This window comes from Peromyscus eremicus, chromosome 3 (genome assembly GCF_949786415.1).
Source record: "Peromyscus eremicus chromosome 3, PerEre_H2_v1, whole genome shotgun sequence".
Classification (NCBI taxonomy): Eukaryota; Metazoa; Chordata; class Mammalia; order Rodentia; family Cricetidae; genus Peromyscus; species Peromyscus eremicus.
This window is the reverse complement of record NC_081418.1, coordinates 149,945,691-149,968,255: the sequence shown is the minus strand read 5'-3', so window position 1 is coordinate 149,968,255 and position 22,565 is coordinate 149,945,691. Positions and strand designations below refer to the sequence as shown.

General features: G+C 38.8%; 1 protein-coding gene across 4 annotated transcripts in view; it reads left to right on the top strand.

Annotated features, from left to right (window-relative positions):
- The window catches only part of LOC131907493 (solute carrier organic anion transporter family member 1A5), a 98,112-nt gene extending 79,570 nt beyond the window's left edge, over positions 1-18,542 (top strand). For all 4 annotated transcript variants that reach the window (XM_059258751.1, XM_059258749.1, XM_059258750.1 and 1 more), the window contains exons 9-15: positions 1,514-1,678; positions 2,698-2,893; positions 6,780-6,945; positions 8,869-9,041; positions 12,315-12,379; positions 13,463-13,580; positions 16,753-18,542. In XM_059258751.1, the coding sequence (XP_059114734.1) occupies positions 1,514-1,678; positions 2,698-2,893; positions 6,780-6,945; positions 8,869-9,041; positions 12,315-12,379; positions 13,463-13,580; positions 16,753-16,972 (1,103 nt within the window). In that variant the 3' untranslated portion in view covers positions 16,973-18,542. The remainder of the gene's footprint in view (positions 1-1,513; positions 1,679-2,697; positions 2,894-6,779; positions 6,946-8,868; positions 9,042-12,314; positions 12,380-13,462; positions 13,581-16,752) is intronic.
- The last annotated feature ends 4,023 nt before the right edge of the window (positions 18,543-22,565 follow it).

The window sequence follows — 22,565 nt, the reverse complement described above, 5'->3', positions numbered from 1 at the left end:
GAAAACTAAACCCTGTATTTGGTTTAGATGGGTCTGCAGTTTGTGGAGCATTTGTCATGCTTTAACATATTTCTTTGGCTGTTTTTTGATTATTTCTTATGCTGGTGTCTAGTAATCTAGGTTTGGGGTGATTGTCCGTCTAGGTGTCAATTTCTGACTTTGTCTTTGTTGGATTTTGTTCCCTTGGTTTCTGTTTATTATTTTGTCTTCTGGTCAGTGTGGACTAGGGTTGAGCAAGGTTCTCTGCCCACATTGGGGGCTTAACTTCTTACAGCTGTTGTGTCTGGTAGAGCAGAGAGTCTGCCTCAGTAGGAGGTTGGGACATGTTGAAGCCAAAGGTTTAAGGATTGGGGATAAGTTTGTGAGGACACTGGGAGCCAATTCAGAGACTTGAACATTTTTAGAATTATAGTCATGTTAACAATTCTCCTGAAAGGGATAGTACTGATTGTTATATTAGACTGTTTGGTCTACCAGGTCTACCTGATTTTCAAAACTATGAAAGAGCTTAGCATAATATAAGAGATACAGAAAATAAATGTGAATTTTGAAGATTCATTTAGGAGAACAGAGATGTCAGCAAACATGGGTGAGTTCAAAAGCTCCTGGGAATTCTGACTGCAACCCTCTCATTCCTAAAGATAGATTTTGCCACTAGAGTTCACTTCTTTTTATTAAACTTCCTTGCCTTAACTTCTAAATTGTTTCTTCTTTATACTTTACTCTCTAAAAATTTTAGGTAACTTAATTAAGAATAGTACAAAATTTGAAAATCAAGACAGGAAACGGAAATGAAGACAGGAAAAGGAAAGAGTCTATTAAGCATGAAGTTCATTATCTTCTGTGAGATCCAATCCATTTATGAGAGACAGGCTACAAACTTGACTTTCAGCTTTTTAAACAGGGAGAAGTTCTGGTTACATCAGTTGAAAAGTACTCAGTATACACCAAATGAGTCAGCATTCCTTATAGTAATCCTTGTGTTGAGATGTTGAAAAATATCACTTGGTGATTCTAATGAGTGTTCTGTTGTGAAGTGCTGTAAGGATACTGTGGTAGGCTGAGCTGCAGCATGATTCCTGGAGCCTTCCTAAGCTTTTAACTTGTCTGTTCTTGCACAAAGGAGTGATAGCATCAGTGTCTGAACTCAAATTTCATCAAAAAGTCCCTTGCAGATTACAGAGAACAGACTAGTCACTCTCTAGTGAATACAGGATGTGAATAAAAGGAAAAGAAAGAAAAGAAAAAGAAAAAGTGTAGCCATAGATTTGATTCCATCTTCTTATAGTTTTGAACAATGGCACAATTGGGTTCTGATTCTTATATGGCCAATTGTATCACTAACTTCTAGAAGTGAATTAAACAATGATATAGCACTTTAGCCTCAAGGAGTAAAGGTTTATCAAATATATTTGTGTCACAGCACAGAATTTGTGAGAAGATTTTAGGAGAACATTGGATATAAAATGCAAGATCAAGTTAGCTTGATTGTCTTGACACTCTCTTGTTTCAGATTTTTTGCCATTCATGAAGAGCCTCTCCTGTAATCCAATTTACATGCTTTTCATCCTCGTAAGTGTGCTCCAGTTCAACGCATTTATCAATACATTTACTTTCATGCCTAAATACCTGGAACAGCAATATGGAAAATCAACTGCAGAGATAGTCTTTCTCATAGGTATGAAGTCTCATTATTTCTTTAGTAGCACTTCTCCCTTCCACAAGGACATGATAAACAGCACCTCTCAAAGGCATGATAAACAGTAAGATAATGTGACTAGGAGACTACAACAAAATTAAAATCTGTTAGGATATTCTTGTAAATTTTTCTTTCTACTCTCCAGGGAAATCAAGAAGCGATAGAGAGAAGGAGAGGCCAGAAATATCCTCTCTGTTCTCTCTCCAATCAGAATGAAAATTGTCATCATTATGGAAATATTGGGGGATGCTTATATCAGTCAGTTTTCAAGAGTAAATATGTTAATTAAGAGAGGAATAGGCTTAACTCACTGGTAGATTTTACTTCTGGGCTTCAATTCTTACCCTCTATATTACTCCTTATTTAGTCACTGGGTCCCCTGGTCTGATGAGTCTGTGCAGCCACACTCTGCTTTTCTTGTTAGTACATTAAATCCTGGGGTATATCCAACTTTGGATTTTTCCTGAGTTATTTTTACTCTTGATATCTGATAATCACAGGATGACAGCATCTACATTATCTAGAGTTCTATGTCCTCCAAATCCCAGTCACTACCCTTAGATGTGTAAAATTAAATGCAATGGTATAGAACTGTAAACATTCTTCAGAGAGGAAGAATAATGGGCAATATCAACAATACGTGGAATATTCTGCAGTTGATAAGCTTGGACTTTACAGTGACCTTCTAAATCACCTTGAGCTGAGTCAAAATCCCAATAAACAGAGTGAAAAAAATACATGAAATATCTAATATCATATGTATGTGTGTGGTACTTATATATAACTTGCTGCAAATAATTCAATAAATGGTAATAGTCTTTTTAAAATGACATTATGGGACACTTAAAAACCTCTTTTTATTTAATATGTGAGCCTGTAGGGGTTAGGGTCACTATATTAGAGCTAAACAGTTTCTTAAGTAAGATGTATTAGACAAATTGATAACATATTTATTTTAATGCTATCTTTTAAAAATACTATTTTACTCACATTTACAGGTCTTTATAACTTACCTCCAATATGTGTTGGATATTTAATTGGTGGCTTGATTATGAAGAAGTTCAAGATTACTGTCAAGAAAGCTGCATACATAGCATTCTGCCTATCCCTGACTGAGTACCTTCTATCTTTCTTTAATTTCATGATGACCTGTGATAATTTCCCAGTTGCTGGCTTAACTACCTCTTATGAAGGGTATGTTGTTTCCTAATGATGATCATAATATTTTTACAATGGCTAGTCCATTTTCTTCAAGGATTGTGTATGACAAGATCATTTTATTACAAATTAGTGGCAGTGATACATGGTTATCTTGTATTTTTCTTCAACTCACCATTCCTATATTAGCCCACACTCCTTCTCCCTCTGCATCTGGCTGGCAACTCCTGATTCTGCCCTTCTCCTTCCCATCATCCTTAGTTTGGTCACCCCACCTGTAATTTCTACCTAGCTACTGGCCAATCAGCACTTAATTAAACCAATTCAAGTGACAAATCTTTACAGTGTACAAAAGAGTTATTCCACAGCATTTCCCCCTTTTTGCCTATATTAAAAGGAAGGTTTTTGCTTTCACATAGTAAGATTATATACAACAAAAACAGTTATTAAGTAAGAACTATAGTAACACTATTAATCTATTTCCATTTGGCAAAATTAGAGATAATACTTAATTATCTATCTTACCTTGGTGAGTGTAAAGTTTTGTATCTAAGTTACTTTCTATTATAACTAAGGAAAACTATAACTATAACTATTTAGTCTTCTACTCTATCAAAGACCCCAGAAGAGTGAAATGTTACCTAATGACAGGGACCTCAAGCTACTTGGACAGTCACCTAAAATTACTCTGCAACATTGAGCCATCTGTCTTTGGCCTACAAGTTTAGAATATCTGACAGACTTTTCTGTGAAGCAGAGAATTTTTGAAGGACTGTCCTACCTATTCTCGGCAAAGTTTGGTAGTCACCTTTCTTGCATCCTTCTGGTCCAGTTTGGATGGTAACTGTCAGCAGTTGAGGCAAGGGCAGTTTCTTTGCCCATGTGGCTAGCTTTTGCCATTAAAAAAAAAACCTCCATACAGAGTTTCTTTGATGCCCATCATCTTCTCTGAAGTAGATTGGTGCTGCCAGAAGTAGATGTGTCTCACTGTCATGAAAAACTTTAGGTTATTAAACATATTAAATGCCTATTCTATAGGTATTTGAAGTGTTTGAAGACCATCTATCTATGTAAATATATCTGTTTATGACCTTGGAAAATATCTACCATAACTATAAGTCAGACTATTATAGATGACTATTAATCTGTATTTCTTAATTATACATTATATATTTTTAATTGAGTTGCATAAACACCATACCTTAAACAAGAGTAGAAATATACATATAGTATACCAATATTAACTTTAAATTTGTATCGATAAACCAAAATCCATACCATTGTAAAATATGTAAGATTAATAGTTGTTTTTTGGATTAAAGTAGATCCAATAATCTACCCTTTTAATCTATCATTTCTATACCTACTTTTCTTTTCAGAAAAAGATTCCTGAATCTAATCTCCTTTTTTAGCTTTTTTTCTGACCATTATCCATAAAAACTTGTAACTAGCCCCCCTAAATGATGACAAACATTCATAATTTATTTTGGGAAATGTGGGCATTCTCTAGACTACTTCCTGTTGATTGGGGGCAATGGTAATCTTTGGAGAACCTTGAGAAAATTTGGGATTGTGGTCAAATCCTGACTGGAGTAGTCTGTGAGATTAGATCATCTCAGCCAGCAGCCTTGAAGCTGTTCTAGATGTAGTATTCAGAGGAAACTGCAACAGATGCTCTCTGAAACATTGGATCATCTGGGCCACCTATTCCCATTGGAGATTTTTCAGAATGTCTTCCTTGAACAAAACTGATTTTTCTGAACCCAGAATGAGTCTAGAGCCTCTCAATTCCTGTGGAAATAAAAGCAGAACCTCTTTCCCAAAGTAACATATCTTTGACTTAAATTTTGAAGTCAAGTTATTTTTAAAAATATATAGATTGGTTTAACCTAGCAGCTTTCATAATCACGTGTCTCTCAGCAGTTATTTGTTCCTTAGTAGTCCAAAAATTTAAAGACAACACAATAACATACAGAATCCAGATTCTCTGTGTATTTTCATCTTTATGTAGCTTATTATATTTTTTATTACTCTATTTTTTAAGGACTTTCCCTACCTTTTTTCTTTTCTCTCCCAAGCCTATGTATATTTTTAAACACACTGTAACCCATTTAGAGGTTTTTTTTTGTCTGAATCTGTCTTTACTGTATACCTCTCTGTTTTGTTGACCACTTGAGTCTTTAAACTGCTAAGCAGTGTGGCTAGGACCAAAGCAGTAGCTTTGGTAGCTGGCTCTGCCCTGCTCCTTGGTTCCTTGAGAGGCTAGTCTTATGGCAGAGGTACATTTACCACCGGCTCTGGGAGCCATGTTTACCACCCCAACTCTAGGGAGGTTCTGGGTTCATGCCACCACTGAGTAGTGTGCCACCTGCTGCTCATAGACTCCATTTAAGTATTTGGTCGCAGGGCTTTTGAAAAGACCCACTCATTTTTTGCCACTAACACTGAGTCATGATGCTGTCTCTTAAAGGAGCCGTGCCTCTGCTTGCTGCTAGCAAACAGAGCCTACCCAAGAAAAAGCGGTTAAAAAGAAGCGGAGTTTGACTCCATTTTTGTGTGTTTAGAATTCACTTTAAAGGTTTTTCAGGCTTTATGTAAAAATTCTTGCCAAATGTTTGAGTGCCATATATAATCAGACATTTCCTGTCCCAACTGCCCAGTCCCACATAAACACACAGAAGGTGATATAAATTATAAATGCTTGGCCAGTAGCTCAGGGTTATTACTAACTAGCTATTAGATTTTATGGTAACCCATATTTCTATTTATGCTTTGCCTCATGGCAGTACCTTTATTAGCATGGCATGTTCCTGTCCTGCTCCCTCTGTACCTAGCTGGCAACTCCTGACTCTGCCCTTCTTCCCATCATCCTTAGTTTGGTCACCCCACCTATCCTTGCTGCTTGGCTATTGGCCAATCAGCATTTTATTAAACTAGTTTGAGTGACACATCTTTACAGTGTATAAGAGGATTATTTTACAGCAGATAGCTTTAAAAATTGACTATACAGGCCAGCAAGTCTTCATAGGGTTCTACAATGGGCTCAAATTTAGCACAACTGAATCTAATACATTGTAAGTCAACTAATGAACATATATATATGTCACCAGTATAGTTCCTTCTTATATATGCTGTAGTCTTAGATTTTGTATTATAAAATATATATCACCTGATCTGAATCTTTTTTTAAGACAGGACTGATTCTTTTCACTTTGTACATGTAGAAATTGAAACTCAGGGGGAAATTAGTGAGTTTACAGAAAATGGCTTCAACAATACTGAAGTAGAGTTGTATGTTCTGACTCCATCTCCAGTCATGCTGACTCCACACTGTTTGAGTGACACAATGTGAATTCAGACTCTAGACTCCCACATTATCTTCTTTCAATCCCATTGTAAGTGATGGGTTCTGTATATCTCAGAAGAGCATGCCTGGTCACTCAAACCACTCTGTTTTGGGGGAGAAACACAGCATTTATTGTATAAATGAAAATTGCAGATTTTTCTCAAGCCAGCCCTCTTTCTTTATTTCTTATCATGCAGGTCAATGAGAGATTATCATCTTCCTTTTTTAGCTCTAACATCATGGTACTTTCTTATAGGGTAGGCACCTGATGTTTGTTTTTGAAGTAATTGAAAAAGTAGTCATGCTACTTGTGTGCCAAAAACATAGTATAGAGACCACTAGTTGATATTTGGATGGTTGATTTCTGTTTCTGTTCTGGGGAGAAGATGAAATGTTTCTCTCTGTGTCTGTCTGTTACTCTCTTTCACTCCCCCTTTCTCTCTGTCACTCTGCTGTGAGTGTGTGTGTGTGTGTGTGTGTGTGTGTGTGTGTGTGTAGGTACTGAGATGAAAAGAAGAAAATAAAGTACTTTTGTGGTTTTTGCAGTATCTGTAACATTATTTACAATTATTTCAGAATCCAGCAGCCTTTGTATGTGGAGAATAAGGTCCTTGCTGACTGCAACACAAGGTGTAACTGCTTAACTAAAACATGGGATCCAGTGTGTGGAGACAATGGCCTAGCATACATGTCAGCCTGCCTTGCAGGCTGTGAGAAGTCTGTTGGAACAGGAATCAACATGGTAAACACCCTTGCAGTGATCGGAGCTGATGTTTTGTGTACTGCATTAATATGTGCTATGATCTAAGCCTACATCTGTTAAAAAGCAAAAATTAGTCCATGCTTAAAATAGATTAATGTATTTTCATGAATAACTAAATTTCCTTTATATATTTATACCTGACCTTACTAGATGTTATGTAAAACTTTGCCAGAGTCTGGGAATTATTTTGTAATTTAAATCAGTTGAGACCATTATTCAAATGATTGGAGTTAAAATGCTCCGGATTTGCTGTAGAGCTAGCTTAGTGGTTATGAGCACTTGCTGGTCTTTCAGAGGACCTGTTTACTTCCCAGCACCCATAAGGAGCATCTCCCAACTCCAGCTCCTAGCAATCTGACACTCTCGTTTGCCTTCCTCAGGCACCTACATGCACCTGTTTGTATATACACAGACAGAGAAACATATAGATAAATAAACGTTAAAATTAAAAATTTAAAATACTTTGAACAGAATCTGCCCCTTTTGTGATAGGATCTCATGAAACCCAGGCTGACCTCCAACTAGCTATGTAGTTGAGGCTGGCAGAAAACTTACCTTTTGGTATCATGAACATCTTATATTTATTTATTTATTTATTTATTTATTTATTTATTTATTTATTATAGTCATGTGTGTGTGTGTGCACGCGCATGTGTGTGTGTGTGTGCACGCGCATGTGCGTGTGTGTGTGCACATGGAGGTCAGAAGACAACCTTGGCTGTTGACTCTAAGTTCCCGCCCACTTTGTGCTTTTGAGACAGGATCTCATAGCCTGGAATTTGCCGATTCTGTTAGGCTGCCTGGCAAGTGATCCCCAGGGAGTCACTGCTCCCATCTTCAGAGCACCAGTGTTGCAAGCACATCCTCCACACGTGCATCTTTCTCATGTGTGCTGGGACCTGAACTCGGGTCCTCATGCTCGTGCAGGACTTTATAGACTGTACCATCTCCTCATGATGGTTTAGCAGGAAATAGTTAAGCATTTTCCTTGCCTTCAACATGTTATAATATAGAGTTGGTTTGTAATCAAAGTGAAATATAAATTTTGATTCTTAATATACTCAGAAACACAACAATTCAAAAAAGAATTGAAATATTGTTTAAGTAAACTCTTTTTCTTGGAACATGACTTTGTTTATTAGTAAGCACCTAACTATTCCATCATTATTCTGAAATACATTTTGTTTAATATTCTTTGTATTAGGGACAAAACAAAACAAAGCAATATTTATAGACTATTATAAAATTGTGTGCAGGCTAGAAAGTTGGTAGAGTGGGTAAAGGCATTTGCCACCAAACCTTCCCATCAAAACTACGACCCACATGGTAGAAGGAGAGAACTTAGCCTCATAATTTATCCCCTGACTTCTATATGTATGTAGATGTGGCACACATGTGTTCATACACACATGCACACACATACACATATACATGCACACACACCGACAAAGACCAAACACACATGAAAATAAATATAAAAAAATTAATGTGAATTCAGTATAATTGAATTTTTGCAAGTTACTCCACACATTTAGAAAAAAAATGATCTTTAAAATCTACCCCCTTTTTTTTCCTTTTCATTTTTTGTTAAGAAATTTTCTATTTACTTTACATACCAATCACAGTACCCCTTTATATTTTATAATAAAATTATGATATATCAAAAAAGAGATGGAAATAAAGGGGGAAAGAAACCTCTATTTTACTTATTTAGTATTTTTTATTCAATGGTGTTTGTGCTCAAATTAAGGTCCTCATTCAAACTGGATGAGTGTTCTTCCTATGAGCCATGTTTTTGGCCCCAACACTCTCCATTTTGATCTAAATGGCTGTGTAGAAAACACTGAAGGTTTATGCCCAATATTTTTCTTTCTTAAATAGGACACTTTTTTTTTTTTACAGGTGTTTCAAAATTGCAGCTGCATTCAGCCTTCAGGAAACTCATCTGCAGTTCTTGGGCTGTGTAAAAAAGGCCCTGAATGTACTATCAAGCTGCAGTACTTTTTAATCATGTCAGTAATTGGCTGCTTCATCTACTCGCTAGCAGCCATACCTGGGTATATGGTTCTTCTGAGGTAATAAGCAACTTGTTCATTTATTTTTCTATCTTTTTTCTTAGTAGTGTATGCATATGCAAGTGTATGATGTTTCTCCCTCTTTCTCTTTCCCCCCTCTCTGTCTCTCTCTGTCTCTGTCTCTCTGTCTCTGTCTCTCTCTTTCTGTCTCTCTCTCCTGTGTGTGTGTGTGTGTGTGTGTGTGTGTGTGTGTGTGTGTGTGTGTGTGTGTATGTGTGTGGTGGGCTCCTGAGTGCCACTTAGAGCACAGGGAGGTCAGAAGACAATGTTGGGGAATCAGTTCTCTGTTCCTCTTGTTTTGAGGCAGGGTCTCACTTCTTAATTCTGCTGCTGTCCTGGCTGTGTACTCCAGCATACCAGGCCCTCAAATTCCCAAGCAATTCTGTTTTCTCCTATTTCACTATGGGAACGCTGGGGTTACAGATGTATGCCCCTGAATTGAGCTTTTTAATTATTTTTTTTTAACATATGTTCCTGGGTTCTGGGTCATCTAGCCTTTCTGGCAAGTAACTTTACATACTGAGCACCTCATCAATGCCATTTAGATTTTTTTGTCATTTACTGAAATTCCATTTCCCAAGAAAGGCCCTTGAAGTCAAGGTTCCCAGAAATTCAATGCTCTGAAATACCTTTATCAAGGTTCTTATACTGAACATTGCTATTTTTAACAGTTATTTAAAGTTTTCTGGAATTTTCCTTCTGGCCCTTTCCTATTTTCTCTCCTTATGTCTTAAGCCTACACTAAGGGACATCTTGTTTGGCAGGGAGAGAGGTGTTGTTTAGGACTCATTTCCTAGGCTCAGTTAACTGACTGGCAGAGTGTGAAACTCTCTGTGTAAAAGTGACCAGGCTCCCTTGACATCCTGAGCTCAACCTGTCTTTAACAAAAAACATGAATGCAGTAATAGACACTATCTAACCAGGAGATATATGAATGCAATAACAGATACTCAGCTTTCTAAGATAAAATGTTAAAGTTTCAAAGCCAAGTTTCAAGGTATTTTTATTAAGTAGGTATTCTTTCCAGCCTAGCAAACTTCATATCCACTAACAACGGGGAAGCAGTTCCCTCCCACACAAACACCTTTTCTTGTATATTTGGGATTCAGGAGCAATGTTGAGTTAACCACAATGTTGCATAACATTTGATGATTCGTCATATTTTATCCATAGACTGGACCAAGATTCTTACTCGCCCCTTTCTTTCCCTGTGCTTTTCTGTTACCTTGCCAACACTCCCATTCTACCCCATCCTCTTCTCCTTCTACTTCTTTTCAAAATCCCTTTCCCCTTTCCTCCTCCTTTGCTTCCCTCCTCTCCTCTCCCCTTCTTCTCTTCTTCTCTCCTCTCCTTTCCCCTCCCCCTTTTGTTCTCTTCCCCTCCCCCTCTCCTCCCCTCCCTTCCCTTTTCTTCCCTTCCCTTAATTCTTCCTTTCCCCTGATTCTACACTTCATGGATACTCACTAGGACAAACTAGTTATCTGTCCTTACATTTTCCTTTTCCTTTGTAAAATGTTATGTTCCTATATTCACACAAATGGAGATGTGGTATATGCCTTGTTCATAGGTTCCCAGACAGATAAAGGCACCAGTATTGCTAGCTCTTAAGACTTATAAGTGAGAGAGTATTGGCTGTGACATATGTCACCCCATCACATGCCAGGCTGATTTAGCTGATGTGGCTACATGATGTTTTCTTTCTCCTTCATGGTGCCTCCGTTTCAAAGCAGCATGCTCAGTTGATAAGGATGAGTTTTCCTCATAGAGGAGGATCATCATAGTTGAAGGGAATTGTCAGCAGTTATACATTCTTGTTAAAACCTCCAAACACTCTCAAGGTATGCTCTCATGCTTACTGCATGCCTACTTCCTACTTCCATGCCTCACTGTTATGCTCTTCACTTTCTCAATTATCTTACCTTCTGACATTGACCTTCACTGGGTATGAAAATGTGGCTTCTTGATGTTTTAATGTATGGTTTTAAAAAAGCATTGTGTGTGTGTGTGTGTGTGTGTGTGTGTGTGTGTGTGCGCCTGTGTGTGCATATGTGTGTGTTTGTATTCCATGGCATGTATGTTGAAATGAGAGGACATCTTGTAAAAGTTGGTTCTCTTGTCACCATGTAGGCTCCAGGTACTGATCTCAGTTTGTCAAGCTTGGTGGAAAACAGCTTTACACACTGAGCCATCTTTTAGGCCCTAATGTATGATTTCTTGATTTAATGAAGTTAAAGTCTATTTAAATTATTTTTCTCATATTTCTTTGCTCTTTCTTGCTGAACTGATGATTACAATGTAAATGATGGATGATACAGTCCTACTGTTCACACACTATTATTACTCTTCTAGTCTATTGTGTTTTCTTGAACTCTTCCATGGAATCACTTCCAAAATGAAGTCTCAATAGTTGCATTTACTATGCTTTTCTTACCCAAGGGTGTATTTGGTGGGGAAAGACCATGGTTTAAAAGGACTTCCACCTTCCTAATTTATAAGAACATTTTTCAGATTTTATCCTGACTGCTTCATAAGTCTTCCCTTTGTATGTAATTTTCAAACCATCTCATCTAATTTTGTAGGCAGTACAGGAAAGACAAAGGTCCAATGTTTTTAACTCTGTATAACAAAGGCATTTTCTTTCTTTTTTTGGGGTGGGGGTTTGAGACAAGGTTTTTCTGTGTAGTTTTGGTGCCTTTCCTGGAACTCACTCTGTAGGCCAGGCTGGCCTCAGACTCAGAGATCCGCCTGGCTCTGCCTCCCAAGTGCTGGGATTAAAGGCGTGTGCCACCACCGGCTAACAAAGGCATTTTCTTAATGTCATAGTCTACATGATGGAGTCTTCCTTCTTTGTTTATCTATGGGATCACCTTTACTATATCTTGAATTTTTATATAAAATATGGTAGTGTTTTTTTAATCAACATGACAAAATGCCTGGCAAACAACTTAAGAGAAGAAAGATTTATTTGGTTTGTGGCTTCAAAGTTTTGGGGATAGCATGGTGTTCTCCATGGTAACCAAGAAACTGTTCATGTATGTTAGCAGCCAAAGTTAAAGGGCTCTGCTCTGCTTTACAAGTGTGGAGGTCGCAGGACAGCTTTTGGAAGTCATAGTCTCCTTCCTCTGTGTGGGCTTAATAGTAGAACTGTATTATCCTCACTTCAGAATGAAAAACTTAACTTTAGGATCACGAACTACACCTGTCATTGGGAGGATGCTAGGACAGCTATGGGTTTGTATGATGAACTTTTATTTATGTATATGTATTTTTCAGGTGTATCAAGTCTGAAGAAAAGTCACTTGGAATTGGGTTACATGCATTTTGCACAAGAATATTTGGTATGAACAATTTCTCCAACATATCAGACCAATATTAAGTACTTAGTAAACCAATTAATTTTCACTCAGTAAAAAGATAGCCTCAAAGCTATATAGAGAAACCCTGTCTTGAAAAAAACCAAAAAAAAAAAAAAGATAGCAACTCTCTTGTCAACCCAAAACACAACCCTCATCTTAAAGGGAATAAGAGAGTTTGATCTGGAACCAAACATAAGTCACCATAACGGGAACAGAGATTCAGGTCATCCAAATATCAGGTTCCAACATGGTGACAGTTAGTGATATTTATAGTTGGAGAACAAAGGAAGTCATGAATACAACACTTCTCAAATATATCTAGTAGGTTGATGAGAGCAAAGCATGGAATTCTCTTCTGTAGACTCAGCTGATATCTGATGGCATGCTTAGTGTTTGGGTGAGTGGAGGCTAGCAACCTGTTAAATGAATAATCCCATCAAAGGCTTCATGTGATAGTTACATGGATATAAAGTCAGACAGAGGGAGGGGCAATGCATGATCAATATGAACGGCAATTTGTCTCTGGATCTACACTATCCCAACTGTCCACAACCAGGAGGTCCCAATGACCTACTGGCATCTTCAATGAACTTGTGCTGTACCCACTGGAGTTCACAAGCATATGTGTTTAGAAATGGCAACTTGTAATTAGTCTGGGAATAAGGTAACTGCAGACATGAAAAATATTTCCCCTTATCTTTAAAAAGTTTACTTGAACTTAATTACAACTTTGATATTTTAGTAGATTCATAAATAAAATAAGATGGAAAATGTTTCTGTTAGATGTATAGAAAACCTGAACAAGACATTTCAGATAATACATGAAGCTCACGGCTATGAACTCAATAGATACCTTCTTAGCATCTTATACATAGTTTTCATATATTGTGATCTAGAAACTTTACATTACCTTATAATTTCTAAACGTAAGTGTAGAACCTTTGATTCGTAATTTGTTATATTGGTTTTTAAGAGAAAAAACTGAAGTACTTCCAAACAAAATAACACATCTCTCTCTTCTCTCTTCCTGGCAATGGGCTGTTTCTCTTTCTCTCCTCACTGCAGCTGGCATTCCAGCACCTATTTACTTTGGTGCCTTGATAGACAGAACCTGTTTACACTGGGGGACTCTGAAATGCGGTGAGCCAGGGGCATGCAGGATGTATGATATAAATAACTTCAGGTAAGGATAATCTTTCAATGATTTTTTTTTGTTCATTGTGTGCATGGGTGTTTTGCATGCATGTATGTCTGTGAGGGTGTCAGATCCCCTGGAGGTAGAGTTGCAGGCAGTTTGTGAGCTGCATGTGGGTGCTGGGAGTTGAACCCAGGTCTTCCGAAAGACCAGCCAGTGCTTTTAACTGCTGAACCATCTCTCAGACCCAAAGGTAAAGATAATTTTTGAGACCTACTTTTGTAGTGTATAAAATGTCCCCATTCATAATCTAACATTTTCTTGAGTGATAAGATTATATTAGGCTTCATTTTAAGAATGCACATGGATATTATAACTTCCTTATTTATATATTTTAATATTTCCCATGATTTCTAAAGTGTTTGATACAATTAAGCATGAGTGGGTTTCCTAATCTAACTCTTCATAAAAGGGAGCAGGTGTCTGTGTAGAGGCCCTGGAGCAGTAGGGGGAGAGCTGTATCTGGAGCTGAGCTAGCATGGCAGAACACTGGAGATAAACAGGACAGCAAGATCCAGAGACCAGGGACAAGGGCACTGTTGGTGGAAACAAATCTCTTGGCTCCCACCACCCCATACCTATGAATAGAGAGAAGGACTCCTTCCTTCTGCAGGGGTCAGTATGGCAGTCCCAGCACATTCAAGCAGCATGGATTCTGACGTTCTAGCTCCTAGGAAGGTCACAGCCATCTCATGCTTGCAGCTTGATATAATAAGAACCCAAGTCTGTGGACGGCCCTTGCAGTTTAACAGCACGCCAGGTGCTGTTGCCAGGGGCCTCCTCGAGAAGGGGCTGCTCCCTGAATTTGACTGACGGTCTCATCTCTGGGAACCCATAGGTGCTCCACTGTGCTTAGTGGTTGGCTGCCTCGTGGACATTACCTGGCTCAGTAGAGCGGTTGTGGTACAAACCGGCTGAGAGTTTCACAGAGGGGGAGGATGTTGTCACACATACACACAACCAAAACCATTAACCTCAAGAACCAGCAGATCAGGTGGCCTGGCCTCTGAGATCTGGGTGCATCCAGTCGTGTGCTTTCATGCTGCTGTTTAGACTAAAAGCAGTTACCTGCATGGTTTCCACCACTCTCAGTGCTACACAGGCCCCTGTCACTAACAGTATAGGAAAGAATTGTGGGTTCCCTGCTGACCTACACACAGAGGTCATGATAGGCTGATCTTGAGCCAGGCTTAGGCTGTTACCTTGCTGTCCCTATAGGGCAGGAGGCCCCAAAAAAGCCCACAGAGAACCTCTGTTTGCTATAGACTGTACTGTGCTCCTCCTTGATGGTAAAACCACTTCAGCCAAAAGGAATTTTGGCTCTCTGAAGGTATGACCCAGTTCTGTTTCTGGGTGAGGAGGATACTGAAAAATTCTGGGAGTGAAAAGTGCTGGCTATTGCCCTGTCCCCAAGTGTGTATGGCTGGGGTGGCTGCTATCCCATTCTCAGTCTGGCGTGCCTATAGTGAAAGTGTGAAAGGCCTCAACTACTTCTGTCAGTGTGTCTTTGTTGGTTAAAGTTCCTTTTGCCTTGACTTCCCCAGAATGGTGGACTGTAACCTAGAATTATGAGCAAATTCACCCCTTCTCCCTCAAATTGGTTTTGACAGGGTCTTTTATAACTGTGACAGGAAAATAAACTAAGATATTTGTTAATATATTACCCATCTAGAAAAATCTCAATTGTATTTCTAGACTGTTATATCTGGTCTTAAGCATCTATACATATATACTATACTTATACTTTCCCACTGTAGAAGTAGCCATGATCATTTTTATATGCTTATATAGTTTAGGATGTTCTACCTAAGGAATGGTACCACCCACTGTGGACTGGGTCTTCTCACCTCAATTAATGTAATCAAACTATCTCTGGGATACATTCACAGGTCACACATCCACACAGTCCTTCACTAAAACTTCCTTCCCATGAGATTATAAATTGTGTGAAGTTGACAACACTATTCATCACACTTGATTTTACTATAAACATTGAGAAAATGAAGGAATTTTTCATAGTAATTTAGAAATGATCGTATGTCAAAAATTTCCAATATTCATTAAGTCTGAAAACTTTAAGGCATATTTTATCAAATTATGAAGAATAAATGTTTTAACAGTTTACAAGTTCTTCTAAGAAAAGGTGAAAGGGAAAATTACCTAACTCATTTCAGGAAGCTTCTGTAGTCCTCATGTTTAAACTGGACAAGTTCAGCAAATGGAAAGGATTTGGTGCTAAAGAGATGGCTCAGGGGTTAAGAGCACACATTGCTCTTGCAGAGAACATGTGTTTATTTCCCATAACCCACATTGGGCAGCCTACAACTTCCTGTTACTCCAACTCCCAGGCATCCAGGACTCATGGATACATACCTACGCAGAGACCCAACACATACACATAGTTAAAGGTAGTAAAATGTTATAAGATAAATTAATTGATTACAAAAGCAAGCTTATGCATGAAAATTAACAAATTGAATCTACTAAACATACAAATTAGTAATATGATTTATTTTAGATACAGAATGATTCCAGTATCATAAAATCTATTGGTGTAATACAGCAAACAAATGCTGAGTAGAAATCTTGAAAAGTTACTGCATATTGTTCTATACATGTGTGTTATACATGTGTAATCAAAACCAGAGCAAACAAAATAGAAAAGAGTGGTTTCCTTTACCTGATATAGGTTTTTTTCTTTTTTTTTCCACTCGTTATTTAAGAGACCATATGATAATGGCAGAATCATGGCTGAGTGTGATGTAATGGCAAAGGACAAATGGTGGCAGAGTGTGAGGGGGCTGGTCATGTTGCATGCTGTGTTAGGAACTTCATTTTCATCTAAGCCTTTCTGAAAACATTTTCGTAGGCACATCCAGAGATGTCTCTCTATAATGATCCTACATCCAGTCAGGTTGACAATGGAAACTAGCCATCGCCAAAATGAAGAAAATGCATTTAAGATTTTATGTTGGAAAAAAATTTGACATTCTAATAAACAGACTTAATAACTCAGCAAAAATAGTTTATATAAATTACATGGGCAAAGTAATCACCTGTTGTTTTCTTCCAGGAATAAATGATCTGTAAGGATATAGAAAATTAGCTTCCACTGAACGCATTAAGAATTATATTAATACAGATCAGTTGTTTTCAATAGGAACATTTACATTGGTGTGCCTGCAGCACTAAGAGGATCAAGCTTTCTCCCAGCGTTCTTCATTCTAATACTCATGAGGAAGCGCCAACTCCCTGGGGAAATTGACTCTTCAGAAACTGAACTTGCAGAGACAAAGCTCAAAGAGAAAAAAAGCGAGTGTGTGGATGTGCACAAAAGTCCTGGGGCTGAGAATGATGGAGAACTGAAAACTAAGCTGTAATGCGTTTTCTATTGAATACACAAGCCCATGACAGAGTGTGCATTTGGTTCTTTTGAATCATGAGAATATTATAAGAACTCTTTTCTTATCCTTAAGGACCTCAAAAAATTATTTTACTCATGATAAAAATATTTACTGGTAGCATTATTAGAACATTGGGGTAGCACTTAGGATTTTCCCCGGAAAGTCTATGGTGACCCCACACTGAACTTTAAAGCTGTCTTCATTTTCAAACAGCATTTTCTCTTTTAACTCAATCAAAGCAAGTGTATATTTCTCACATATCTTCAAATAGCATTAAAACTTGTCCATTTCTGAAACACTGTTTAATTTCATTAAATTTATGCTTCAATGTTAGAGGTATTTAGGGCTGAAAATTTATATCTTGGTTGTTTTACATTGGGATAATTTATTTAAATTTATCTTTTCTATGTACAAGACATATGAATACCTCTTTACCTATTTAGGAGTTGTAAACTTTTTTTTTTTTATTCTAGACATTATGCTTCCAAAGTCAGTCTACTCATTAATGTGACTGACATCTCTTGTTTTTAGTCCCTTCTTCATTACTCATGTCACACGTTTGATCATTTTGTTAGGACACTGATAGATTTAATCTGGCTATTTGAAATCATGTAGCAAAGATGGTAGGAACTTTTGTTCCCCTAGAAATTCAAATCTGGTAATGAAACTTTCTTAAAAGCAAATATTTGAGAAAGCCAGGCCTTTCAAAGGCCTTTTGTAGAGATGGGGCAATGTGTCATTGGTACAGTGTTTGCCTAGTATGTGGGAGATCCTGGGCTCAACAACAGTGTAGAATATACTACTCATAATAAAATAAAACATAAAATAAAATAAAAGTAAAGGCTAGATGAAGTGTCAGATGTTCTCAAAAAACTACCTTCTCATGTACAGGTGGCTTCTTCGGCCCAGTGTTCATTTTACTCATGTGTCCTCAAAACACATGGATACTAATATTCAAAGTCATCTTAGAGTGAAACCATGTAACAGGGGCCAGCTGGATGTCTCAGTGGAAAGGGATGTTTGCTGCCAAGCCTGACAAGGTGGTTTTGATCCTTGGGATCAAGAAAGAAAACCATCTCTTGCAGGCTGTTCCATTCCCTCTTCTCTTGTACTTCCTCATCCACAAATAAATAAATAAATGAAAAAAAAAGTAGAAAGTTGTAAATTGTGACTATTGCTATAACATTGGGATTAATAAAATTCAAGGTGCACATTAAAAACAAAATCAAGTTGTGGTAGTTTGTTAGAGAACTGTCCCTCCTAGGCTCAGGAATTTGGACATTTGGGTTCCAGTTGATAACTCTGCTCTGCTTGCGGAGGACTAGGAATGCACCCTTAGTGGAGGAAGTGAGTCACTGGGCTGTTATTAATTGGTAAAAGCCTCACTTACTTCCACTTCACTCTCTGCTTTGTGCTTTGGTTTAGGATGTGAAATCTCAGCTTCCTGCCCCAGTCACCATGGCTGCTGCTGGCTGTCATGCCTCCTTGCCATGAGGGACTTCCATCCCTCTGGAATCATAAGCAAACATAAACTCTTTCTTTTACAGGTTGCTTTGTGGGGTTTTATCACAACAGTGAAAAGTAACTGATACAGAACTCATCTTATTTTGTGGATGATAAAGAATAAAGAGATTTTAAGGAACAACAAGCCTGTATGTTGTAGAGCCATGGTTCACAATAATAGCATGATCAATACTATTTCTTTCTGTTCCTCATTTTTCTTCCCTTGGTAATGAACATCTATAATATAAAAATGGCATAAATCCCTAAAGATGGGGAGGATGAAGGAAGAAAAGGTGAGGGATGCAGGTCAATAGCCTGTGGTTATTTATGCATAGTAAAGTGAGAAAGAACATCTACCTACTAGAGCAGAATGCAGGCAACCACAATCTTAAAAGCTCTTCAAGTGAGCCAGAATGTTCATGGGAGAGTTAAGTTGACAGTTTCTGTTACTGGAACTGAGGCCAATCTACTTCCAAGAAGGAAAGGCTTATTTTGCTCCAGAAGTCTCCAGCCATGATCACTCAGCCCTGCTGCTTTGGACGTGTGTTTATGCAGCACATTGGGGAAGAAACTTATAGGAAAAATGTTGAGGACCTCACATTGACCTAGAATCTGAGAGAGGAATGGAAGGGGCAAAGGGCCAAGTATCTCTTCTAGGGGATTACCATTATGGACCCAACTTCCTCCTTCTAGGCCCCACCTCTTAATGCTTCAACCACCTTTCAACATCACCTTGCTGAAGACTAAGATTTTAACACACTGGGGGTTGTCCAAACCCAAACAACAGTGAAGAGAAAGTGGGCAACTTAACTGAAGGGCTTTCTGCAGTTATCTTCATGTTGTTATGATTTCCTGAATTAGGGAGTGTGTCCTAAAAAGGAAAGTGTTATGGGGATGGAGAGAGCTCACCACTTAGGAGCATGTACTGCTCTTGCATATTTTCTAAGTTTGGTTCCCACCACCCACAACCACCTGTGACCTCAGCTCTTGGGGATGATGTCTCTGATCTTTGAGGCACATGTGCTCACATGCATATACCCAGTGCCTGGGACTCACCCCTTATGAAGGAGATAGTCTTTCACTCTAAAAGCACAGATTCTCCTTTGATACTTAGAAACAGTCAGTAGTGAAAGGAAACCCACTGCAGGACCCAAATGTTGGTTTTAACATTTTCATTTTTTGAAGCAATTTCCCACTTTTTAATCTCAGACCAGCATCATCTTCCTGTCTCCCCTCTCTAGTGCAGGGAATACAAGTGTGTGCCACCACTCCCAGTGCGGTCTACATTCTCATCTGTAGTCATCTCAGGGATATTATCTGTTCTTTGAAGCTGTAGCACACATGAACACCATATCTCAAAGAAATGACTCAATACTTTAAAGAGTTTTGCCAGTATTTCCAAACACATGACATTAAATTTTAAATAAGACAACTTTTCCTAAAAAACAGCAAAGATTTGAATTTGGTCTGTAAATCTGAAAACGGATGGATTTAAGATAGTAGAGAACATGATCTATCAATGCAGGACAATCTCCAGATGTTCTTGACAGTGATGGGAGCAGACTGTAGAGTTCTTCACAAGCAAGTGTGGGGCTGGATTTTGGGAACTGATTAGTGAGCAATAACAGCACCTTAAGCTGTTCTAAATGGAACATTATCTTCTTTTTTAGTATTTTTATTTTATAATTAATTTAATTTTACATATCAGCCATGTATTCCCCTGTCCTCCCTCCTCCCACCCCCAGTCTCATCCCCCATCCATCCCCCATTCCCACCTCCTCCAAGGCAAGATCTCCCCTGGGGAGTCAGCCCAGCCTGGTAGATTCAGTTGAGGCAGGTCCAGTCCCCTCCTCCCTACACCAAGGCTGAGCAAACTGTCTCAGCATAGGCCCTTGGTTTCAAAAAGCCAGCTCATGTACCAAGGACAAGTCCCGGTCCCCCTACCTGGGGGCCTCCTAAACAGTTCAAGCTAATCAACTGTCTCACTTATCCATAGGGCCTGGTCCAGTTCCATGGGTGCTCCTCAGCTATTGGTTCACAGTTTATGTGTTTACACTAGTTTGGATATTTGTCCCTGTGCTTTTTCCAATCATGGTCTCAATAGCTCTTGCTCATATAATCCCTCCTCTCTCTCACTGATTGCACTACTGGAACTCCACCTGGGGCTTGGTCATGGGTCTCTTCATCTGCTTCCATCAGTCACTGGATGACATCTGACAGAGGGCTGATATCCAGAACATATAAAGAACTCAAGAAATTACACATCAAAATACCCAACAGTCCAATTAAAAAATGGGCTATAGAGCTAAACAGAGAATTCTCAACAGAAGAAGCTCAAATGACTGAAAGACATTTAAGGAATTGCTCAACATCCTTAAACATCAGGGAAATGCAAATCAAAATGACCCTGAGATACCATCTTACACCCATCAGAAAGGCTAAGATCAGAAACACTGAAGACAGCTTATGTTGGAGAGGATGTGGAGCAAGGGGAACACTCCTACACTGTTGGTGGGAATGCAAACTTGTACAGCCACTTTGGAAATCAATACAGTGCTTTCTTAGAAAATTGGGAAACAACCTCCCTGAAGACCCAGAAACATTATCTTCTTGAGTTAGCTGAAAGGACCATCATTTTTCATGAAAAACACCAAAATCTCTTAAGTTTTTATCCTAGATGCAGTATTGCTTCCCCCAAGAAACTTTCCATCTGAAGATGGTGAGAGAATGCACACGACTATTCAAAATAATCATTGGAATGCTGGGTAAGGGTGACAAAGCCAGTGTAAGACATGCTATCTCCACTTTAGGTATTTTTAAACATAATTGTTTATTCACTCTTTGGGAATTTCACATCATGTACCCCGATCCTGCTCACCTTCCAGTCTCTCCATATCCTCTCCTCAATGCTGCAGAATGTCCTCCCAAATTTACTAAAAACAAAAAAACAAATAAACACACAAATAATCAAACAATTCCACCTCACTCCTCTGTCTTTCCAGCACCTCTCCATTCATGCTAATGTCATCAGGAGCTGTGGTGTGCCACACAGTTTACCCTTCTGCCCAATCAGCCCCACCAGCAAAATGTTCAGTGCAATGAGTCTTTGTTCTGCCTCAGGGCCTCTGGCACACCATCATCACTGGATCCTTCCTGGGGGATATCTTTCTGTATGCTATGAATACATGTTGTTCTTATTGGTTAATAAATAAGCTGCTTTGGCCTATGGCAAGGCAGCTTAGAGACTGGTGGGGATATCCAAGAGAGAGAATGATAGGAGAAAGGAGAGTGGGAGAGAAGCCAAACCACCATCCAAAAGCAACATGTAATGGGATGCAGGTAAATCTACGGCCATGTGGCAATGCATAGATTAATAGAAATGGGTTAGTTTAAGATGAAAGAGATAGCTAGCAAGAAGCCTGCCATAGACCTTACAGTTTGTAAATATTAGTAGGCCTCTGAGTGATTATTTTATAAGCAACTGCAGGACTTCAGGCCCGTGCAGGACCAGAGAAAACTCTGGCTACATATCCTCACTGAAATTCCTCTTGGATATCTTGCTGTCGCCCAGAGTCAGGGAGATCCTGTAACTATCATTCTGCAGGACAAGTATCTTCATGCATCCAGCAGGTCATAGATGGGATAGATGTTAGGGTGGGCCAATCCAAGGCCCAGGATGTGGGTCAGGGTGGTAGACAAGCTGGTTGGTCTGGGCCACTGGGACCAACCCCTTAGGTGAGGGGCAGAGACAGTTCTCCTAGACCCATAACATTGGAGCCAGATCTTGAAAGCCCATAGTGAGGGGTAGAGCCATATCTCTGGAATGTAGAGGCCAAATCTGTTACAGCGTCCTGTGAGGGGTAGGTCAACCTATCACAGGGCCAGTGATGAGCAGGGCTCACTGAGCACCAGCAATCAGAATTCAACACATATTGTTCCTATTAACCCCTGTGGTAACATGGACCATGGATATCATCACAGACCCTAACTAGAGCAGGAGCATAGAACCAGAGATGCCCTTAGCAGCAGCTCAGGACAAGATGTCATCATGACCCCAGTGACAGCA